The 9,665-nt window shown below is 44.1% G+C and overlaps 1 protein-coding gene across 1 annotated transcript; it reads left to right on the top strand.

The window, feature by feature from the left end:
- Window positions 1–7,147: 7,147 nt before the first annotated feature.
- LOC139213421 (glucose-dependent insulinotropic receptor) lies at window positions 7,148–9,095 on the top strand. Its single transcript, XM_070844108.1, has 2 exons — window positions 7,148–7,715; window positions 8,434–9,095. The coding sequence occupies exons 1-2, from the start codon at window positions 7,148–7,150 to the stop codon at window positions 9,093–9,095; spliced, it is 1,230 nt and encodes a 409-aa protein (XP_070700209.1).
- The last annotated feature ends 570 nt before the right edge of the window (window positions 9,096–9,665 follow it).

Here is a 9,665-nt window from a genome sequence, read left to right as displayed (position 1 = left end):
TGAAGGGAAGAGGATTTACACCGTCACATATTTCCCGTCCAGGAACTTCAACCAGCGTCCTCCCACCTACAAGCCTGTTTCTTTAAGCTTCGTTCTCCTGCTGTTGGACTAAACAGCAGAGCAAACCCTGAAAAAAGGCCTTTAAAAAGTGGACCACTCACATCTCACACAGTGGTAATCTACTTCAAAGTATTTTGTTGTTCTCATACTCCTTGTTTCTTCGTCTAAAATACAGTCAGAGAATTGCAGAATGAACACAGCAGGAGCCAAACTCAGAGAAAAATTCGCAGTCCGAGAGTCGAGTGACACCATTCCTTTCCCTCTTGTTTCTTCTTCTTCTTCTTCTTCTTTTTATTTGGCGGTGCACTGCTGGAGGGCATGCTTGACATCCACAGTGGCAGGACCGGCCTGATCAGGCCCGAGCAGGTGTTCAGGGCCGGAGCTATCGGCCCTGAACGCGTGGGGCGGATCAGAGGGTGGTGCGCAGCAGTCGGATGACACGCTGGTAAAGCTGCTGGACGACGGACGCCAGATTCCTGAGAGAGGAGGAAATAATGAACGAGCAGGGAACAGAGAGGAATGGAGATGGGAAGGTGGGAATGAGGAAAGAAGAAAGGGGCTTTAGCTCAGAGGCTGAGCTTTGTGCTGTTAGCGCGCTAAACAAAAAGTCTGTCGCTGAGCAGCAGCTCGCTCTCAGTGGGAGTCTGAGCTTCGTGCTACCAACTCACCACTCTGTCATTTAAAGTTTGGCTGCACTTCCTCTAGCTTTAGCCTTGTGTAAGACAAATAGGTCAATCAGTTCAGTTTACTGCAGTCCTGTGCCACAGATGCTGGGTTTTTTCTTTCATTCATTAACTGTTGGGAAAATTGAACAAATCAACAAAACATGCTTCTTAGAGAAGTCGCAGACTCTAACTGACCACCATCTTTAAGTAATTCATCACATTTTTGCTCCTCTATGCAGAACAGGAAAATAATAGTCAGTCAAGAGGGTGCTAGCATGCATGCTACAGCGTCCTGATGTCTACATGCTAACCACAAAGAAACAGGAACACGTGACGGGTGTCCAGAAGATCCAGAGGACTCACCGAGCTCCGCCAGAGAAGCAGTGGTTGCGGTTCGGGTGGAGGCAGAAGAGCGAGGCCACGCAGTAAACACAGCACAGCAGCATGGACAGCAGCCGCCTCTTTAAAGACATCTTCAGTCTGTCAAACACACACGCAGTCACATCGACAGGGAATAAAAACATGCTTATGTTTTCATGGAGGTTTTCTTTTTCTGTGACTGGCAACGCAGAAAGAAATGTTTGTCAGATCCAGCAATTTACGCCAAGATCTTAGCCTAAATGTGAAGTACTCAACATTTCTGAAGCACCAATAAGTTAGTATAAAATGTACTTATTAATGTTTTTGACAATGACATCGTGTTTATCGATCAGATTGGGAATCCACATCCGGGAACTTTGGTGTGCGACACCAAAACAAACAACACTTTCCGAAGACTTAAATGTAAAATAGAGACACGAAACAGAAAATTAAATTAAAATACTTAATTATATAAATAATAAGACACCATGTCGGTCAAAAACAGAGCTTAAGATGGTCCTCTCATAGTTTGAGGGTCTCTACACACAACAGGGACACGTATTTATGTTGAAAAGACACGAAAGTGGGACCTTCAGGACCGGTGTGAACTCCAGGTGGACTGAAAGTGTCCTGGAGGACTTTCTTTTCTTTTCTTTTCTTTTCAGAAACGCTTCAAACACAACAACAAAGTGCAGCTTTGTCCAGAAGATCATCTACAACAATGGTGGTGACATGGATTCATGTTTTTAGCAGGCTGGGAATCTAATTTATCTAACCTTAGATTAACCAGGAAGTCCTTTGAGAACCATTATCTCTTTTACAAGAGGTTAAAATGGCAGCGTGGACTTTTTTTACAACTCTGATAAACAGCATTTATCACAATGACACCGGACCTGAAACAATTTTTCTGAGGATTCGTCATATTTACATCCTCCGCTCATGTTAAATCTCCAGATTTATAGTTGATATTTCATTAAAATGATAACAGGGAGGCCTTTTCTAAGAGTAAACGTAGAATTAAATACAATAATATGAGATCAGTAACATCAGGGGGTGAAAGAAATGTGTGATTCATTAAACAGACACAACCTCAAGACGTCTGATACAACTCAAACTCTGCTGCAGGCCACGTTAATAATGACGTAATCCCTGCTCACACACACACACACACACACACACACACACACACACACACACAGACAACCCTGAAAACATCACTCATACACCACCATCATCACCACCATCATCACCATCACCATCACCATCACCATCACCATCACCTTTACAGTCCCGTCCAGAAGAACTCTCTCCTCACAGTCGGATCCTCCTAAAGTGGAAAAACTCCTCTCCTTGGCTGGAAACTCTCCCTCGGCACAGGTCCCGGGTTCAGGCGGGGTTACAAGGATCCGTCACAGCGGTGGGAGGATGGCGTTGGCAGAGGTGTAAACAGGACCCCGGCTTCCTGGGTGCTGCTGGGCACTGGGCACAATTACTGCTGACCCACGCTTTGTTTTGAAAGGTCCTGAAAGGTCTAGTAGGGGTGAATAACATTCCCACATTGTGTGTCTGGTGGAGCTATTTTGGCTGGAGGGGGGAGCGGGAGGCGATCAAAAGAGGATCTTTCCTCTCAGGTTGGACTCTTGTTGAACCTGGTGGAAGTGGGCTCTCCTGCTGCTGTGGGGGTGTGAGGATGTGTTTCTGTGAATGAGTGGGGAGTGTGATTAACACAGCGGCTAAATCTGTGGATGTAAAATGATGTTTTCCAGCAGATTTCTGAGCTCCAACCAGACAGTTTGGGAAATCCCTCCATCTCTAGGAAGCATCGGCTCAGCTAGTTATTGCCTCTGTTGCTAGGGGCGTTACTAAGGGCGTTGCTAGGGGCGTAACTAAGGGCCGGCCAACTCGCTGGAGCACTAAACTAGGTTTCATTACAGAGGAGTCTACTGACGGGAGTGATCGCTTTCCAGGTGTTAGACTGAGCCCCATGAAACGGATGTAACACTGGCCAAGAGAGAAATTCCCGACAATATGAACTAATTCTAATTATTATATCTTTTATTTTGTTGGTACATGTTGTTTAATCACAATATAACACATAATAATATTAATTATGTTTTTTGTTAACATTAAGATCAGATTTTCCTTTTAACTTTACAGAAGCATTGAGCGTTGAGCACAAAACAATACAAAGAATAATATTAAAAATATGTACAGTTTAGACAAGAGTTAAATTAAAAAGGCTGAAAGTCAACAGCGATGCGATGACAGCTGTGCTTTAAGCTTAAGGCTAACATCAGGAAGCTAGTTAACAAGTTAACAAGCTGATAATATTTACCATGTTAATCATATTCAGTGTGTTAGCACACGTTAACAACAAAAACCCCAAAACAAATATTAATAATGATTAGAAATAAACTTTAAACAGAACTTTTCATATATCAAATGCAGCTCAAAGTGCTTCACAGCATGAAAATTTAAATTAAATCTACAACACAGATGAATACTAGTAAAGTAAAATGGTGTGAATGATGTTCAGGTTATAGAATAAAACAATATTTCAACAGAGATTTACTTTAAGCTGCAGTAGACTATTATTTCATCATAATGTTGACTGAAATAGCTTATTTTGACTATTGCATGTCACAAACCGTGGCTGATTATTTAATCAAATATTGTTATAATGGACAAATCTGGTTATTTCAACAAAAATTACAATGAAACACTACTTCTTCTACTGCAGCAGCTTTAAACTGCTGCAGCATGGTCTCATTGCACCTCTCCTTTAAAAATAGGATTATTACTATCATTGTTCATATTATTGTGTATTCAATTCATTTGACCTACGCTGAATATCGACTCCATGAGGCCCAGCTTTTGGGTCAAAGTGTGTTTGAGGAAGCGTCCTGAGCTTCTGTCTGACTTCTTCTGTGTAGTAAAGCAGAATATAAATATAATTATATGAACATAAATATGAGACACAGGAAATGTCTCCGGACGTGTTTTTCCCTTGGTGTTTTCCTCCTGACTGCAGCTGCTGGTCGCTGCTCGGAGAAGCTGGTGTGAAGCATCATTAGGCAGATCTGTTTGTGTGTGAATCTTAGTGGAAAATGGTCCCATCGTGCCAGATGTCTCTGCCGAGGCCTCCGGGGCGGCAGGACGGCGGCAGGACGGCGGGGTCACAGCTGAAGCTCTCTCTGATTTATATCTCCGAGTGGACTTTAGTGAACTCTCTAACTGAAGCTGAAACACTATCACTACTATTTATTAGTTTATTCCATGTTTGTTTTGTAGAAGGATAGTCTGAAGAATAAATCAGTGCCTCACTTCACATTTATAGCCTTTAATTTAAAAGTAAGAGAGTAACTTTACTCTTAAAGCACCGTTGAAACAAACTTACAACATTTTGTACATTTTTATTTTGCTTATTTATTTGTTTGTATTAATTTCTTTACTATTGTAACACCAGACTTTCCCCCCCGGGGATCAATAAAGTATTTCTATCTATTTATCTTCAAGAGCAGAGACGACACAAAGCGCTACCCAAGGTAAAATATACATACAGACGAACTCTCTTCATTATTATCTTTATTTATACGTCTGTACCATCAACTAGAGAATAATCATTAAAGCAAAACACGTCTCAGTAACACAAACAGTTTCATCAGACAGTAACTCAATATTAAAGCTATAAACTGTTGAAAATATGCAAAATTAGCTTGCTTGAGCAATAATTAAAAGGTAGTAATAGTATGTACTTACTGTGAAAACTGTCCCGTCGCTGTTCCACTATTACATATTCACAGATCTTATGAAAAGCAAAGAGATTATTAATAATTTCTGCAGTAAAAGTACTACTACCACACTGTAAAATCACTCTGTTCGCAGTAAGAGTCCTGCATGAAAGGGTTATAACAGTAAAAGTATGTGAGTATACTGTGAAAAATGTAGTTAAAGTATTAGAAATAATAAAATAAGTACTCAGTATTAGGTACGTATTCATGTATTTATTATTATTATTTTATATATATATTATTATTAATCATATTTATTTATTGTCTATGGTGGAAATTTTAAAAAGCACCATTCAGACACGAAGCAATTCAAAGGTGCTTTACAGGGACATAAAACACAACAAACACAAGACACAGAAACATTAAATCTGCATGTAAAAGATAATAAAAGCACAAGAGAATAAATAGTTGAAGCTTATGTAGCTCTATTATTGGACAGCCTCAGTAATCAGTGGTGTTTTAAGGCCTGAGCTCAGGTGTCCAGGAGGCTCGTTCCACAGGTGGGGACGCTGAGCAGACCTGCACCAGGTGACCTGAGGGGCCTGGACGCCTCAGACCTTATAAGTAAGTCAGTAACAGGATTCTAAAATCTGTCCTTCGGCACACTGGAAGCCAGTGGAGGGATTTAAGAACCGGAGAGATGATTGCAAAAGACTGCTAGTGATGAATCTGCAGGAAAAGAAAGGAAGATAACAAACAGTTTAGGTCCTAAAAAAAGTCAAATCTCTTGGCTGAGGCTCCATAAAGAGTCTGAACACGGCGAATGTGTCTCTGCCAACATGTTCCTGTACGTTAATGCACTTACAGCTGATACCTGCAGGCCACTCAGCGTGCTCGAATGCACTCGGTGATAAGATGCTGTGGTTTTCCTGCACTGTAAAGACGACCACACCTCACTCTGAACTGGATGAATCAATTAAATGCAGCAAAAAAGTGTAAGTGTCATCAAACATTATCATTTATTTATCTTTTAATGTGTAATGTCTGGATTTATGCTGTGATTTAGACATAACTAATGTGGTTTGGTGTTTCCTTCTTTTACATGTATGGTGGCCTAATAATTCACATGTAAATGAACATCCGTGTGTTTTTCATGCACAAGAAAGAAAGAAATGAAAAGACAAATATACATTCATCCATCCTTTCTATGGCGATACAGGTGTACCGCAGACAGCAGGCTGAGCAGACAGGTGACGTTAGTTTTTAAAAAGGTAAATGAGAAAGAAGACAGACGGTGTTTTATCTTCATCCATCAAGGATTATCGTGCTGAATTCATTCCACACTAAACAAACAACGGTGCCAAAAACCACTAAAAGTGGTTCTTTGTCAAACCAAAACTTTTACCAACTAAACTAAACTGAGCTGAAGAACCAGTAGAGAGTCTAAAGTATCTTACAGAGGTTTAACAGGTTCTTTGTATGCGGTGGTGCTTCAAACACACCAAAGAACCGCAGGAGAACCACCATGTTCTGTGCGTAGTGTCAAGTCTAGTTTAATCTATTTGCATTGAGGTAGTTCATGGAAACACTGTGAGTCTTCAGTGTAAAACACCAGTTTAGCCATTCGTTCATTACATCTACAATGATTTCCTTTGTTCACGTTCATTTATTTATACTATAACGATGTAAAGTTTGGTACTCAACAGTGCATCAACCCTGACGCAGCCTTAGTTTATGATCTTCTAGATAAAAAATACAGTAAATGGATAAAAACGAGATAAAAAAAAAGAGATCTTCCTGCCTGGCGAAGCTCCAGCAGGCAGGCGGCTGTGTGTGTGTGTGTGTGTGTGTGTGTGTGTGTGTGTGTGTGTGTGTGTGTGAGTGTGTGTGTGTGTGTGTGTGTGTGTGTGTGTGTGTGTGTGTGTGAGTGTGTGTGTGTGTGTGTGTGTGTGAGGGGAGGACCAAGCGAGGTGAAGCTGTGACTTTGCCTTCTGTCCCTCTGCATTTGCTGAGGGGGATTTTAAAGGACACGGATGCTTCAGCCACAGATTCACCTCCTAAACTTTGACACGAGTCGCCATGGAGACGTCACAGGACGCCGGACTGACACTGAACGGTCGACGTTGGTAGATAAGACTCTTCCTCTTGTGCTGCTCAGACCAGTTTGACACATTTTTAGAGTCTTAACCTTGAAGATTGAACCTTTTTACTGCATGTGTTGTTTTATTCCGTGTTATGAGATGTAAAGTGACTGCAGCAATGTCCGCCCCTCTCAACAGCACACATGCTGTAAGAGTTTCACCCTTAAATCTGAAGGAGTTTGTCGTCAACATGTCGTATTTGTGTGGACATGCGAACGCCTCCGTTAGCATAACTCCAGACTGCTTGGGCTCCGATGAGCCGCCGGCCCACATGAGGCCGCGGGTGATGGGTATGATCCTCAGCATCGCCTCTTGCCTCATCATCTCCACCAACCTGCTGGTGGTGGCCGCTCTCCTTAAGCTGCTCCTCAAGCGCAGCAGCCAGAGCTGGTGCTTCGTCCTCAACTTGGCTCTGGCCGACGCCCTGGTGGGTGTGGCCATCACCGGCCTCGCCACAGAGGACTTCACTGGCAACAGCACCAATGTCACTCAGGACCAGAACGGCCAGGTCACCGCCGGCCCTCCCACTGCGAACTGCACCGCGCCGCCTTCCCCGGGGAAGACGCGCTGTTTGATGCGGATGGCCTTTGTGACGTCGCCCTGCACCGCGTCCATCATGTCCATGTTCCTGATCTCGCTTGACCGCTACGCAGCCATCAAGATGCCCCTGCGGTACTCCCGGCTGTCTGGGAAGGGGACGGCGGTGGGGTCCCTGCTGGCTCTGTGGACCGCCTCCTTCACTATGGGGTTCTTACCAGGTGAGAACCGAAGGGCCGAGAGAGAGGCTGCGTTGTTTTGGTGGAAAGGTCCTGACGAGAAAAGGTCTAGGAAGTCATGTTTGAGTGATAAACCCATGAGCGTAAAGGTTCATCGGACAGAATTCACAGGCTGTGATCGTTTTAAACTCACGGCACAAAGCACTTTAGACAGGTCTTATAACTTTCCTGCACCATAACAGAGCCAGAGGTGGCGAGGAGCTCCAGTGTGACTGACCATAGATCAGATCGGCAATTTGTCTAAGCAGTAACGCCATGTTGAAGAGATGCTGTGTATTTGTTCTCCCACCACGTCCTGAAAAAGACCCCGATGGAAGGGTTTGACGGCTCCAAGCTACATGCTAAAGCTATATGCTAACTCCAAAGTGTGTAATGAGTCACCTGTTTGTCGACCCTGTGTTAGCTTAGGGGTGCAAAACCAAACCAATTTTAGTCTCACAAATGAACATCAACAGTAGACAGTAGACTGATGTTAGCAGCACAGATGTTTGTTGGCAGTAGTACATGCAAGAGCAGAACACTTCCTGGTTGGAGCTCAGGCTGCACTGACCGGGCTAACGTAAGCTAACTTATAGACTAGAAGTTGTGGAAAACGTTTGGTGATATAGTTGATTTTGTAGGACGCTGAGGGCTGTTTCCTCGTTGAGAGAAGCAGTGGTAGCAGCGATATTGCAAATAACTTCCGCCTTCTGTTCCTCAGTCATGGTGCGGCAGCTGCAGGCGGACGGCTACAGCGGCTTCTGCGCCTTTTTCTCCGTCACTAACCAGGGGGGCATCATCGTGCTGTTCAGTGCGGTCTTCTTCCCTGTGTTCTCCGTGTTCGTCTACATCTACCTGGACATCCTGAAGATCGCCTGCAGCCACCAGAAGCAGATCTGCCAGGTCAGGCAAGCTGGATCCAGGATGGCCGACCACCGTGAGCATCAACACTACGAGCATCAGCAGCTGCGGAGTCATTACTGGAGCCACGTCAAGGCCCTGAGGACGGTGGGGGTCCTGGTGGGCTGCTTCCTGGTGCTCTGGTGCCCCTTCTTTTTGACGTGCATAGTGCAGCTCCTGTGCAAAAGCTGCAAACTCACCAAGGTGCTGGAGAATTACCTGTGGCTGCTGGGTCTGTCCAACTCGCTGATCAACCCTCTGGTGTACGCCTTCTGGCAAAGGGAGGTGCGGCTGCAGCTGGCGGCCATGTTTTCCTGCTTTATGAGCAGGTGGGCGGCGGCCGGAGCGCCAGGCGTCGTGGACAGATGTGACCCGCCGACTGTGCAGAGCCAAGCTGCTACGCTCAACCCTTCGCTGCTGCGGCCAATTATCAGCAACGACAAGACTCACACTGTGGCACCTTCTGACACGACCAACCTGTGAAAGAAACTGTGGCGACAAAAACATAAACCAGACAGCGTAATCATCACTGTGACTCTCTAGACCATCTAGATATTGTGGCCGTAGAGTTTTTAGAGCTTTGTGAAGAGTAACTTGCTCCTCTCCCACCTTCTCCTTTCTGAAAACCTGAAACATGTTCCTGCCCAAATTAAAATTAAATTGCTATCACCCAGCTGGACCCTTTTTATTACGATGCTTTTGGCGACTTACAGGCCAAAGATGATAAAACGGATCATTAAATATTACTTTCAATGTTACATTTACAAAGGTACAGTGATTATTATTCTTATAGACGAGTCCCCTTCTCTCTCCATCACACGTACGATCAGTAGGGGGGTTTGTTGTCACACTTCCTGCTCTCGTGAAGCTCACAGTCGTTCCTACATCGGAGGGAAGCTGAAGGTTTTTGGTAGAAATGGGTCTCAACAGCAAATTATTAGTTATTATCATTGTAACTCGGTGTATCTGCTCAGTGACGAGAACAACAGACGTCTCCCCGGTGTTCGCTCTGTCTGAGCTACTGTCTGATTTAGAGATTTGTCCCACAGTTCC

Source organism: Pempheris klunzingeri, chromosome 14 (genome assembly GCF_042242105.1).
Source record: "Pempheris klunzingeri isolate RE-2024b chromosome 14, fPemKlu1.hap1, whole genome shotgun sequence".
In the NCBI taxonomy this organism is placed as follows: Eukaryota; Metazoa; Chordata; class Actinopteri; order Acropomatiformes; family Pempheridae; genus Pempheris; species Pempheris klunzingeri.
The sequence above is the reverse complement of the archived record's forward strand: the minus strand, read 5'-3'. Positions and strand labels throughout refer to the sequence as shown.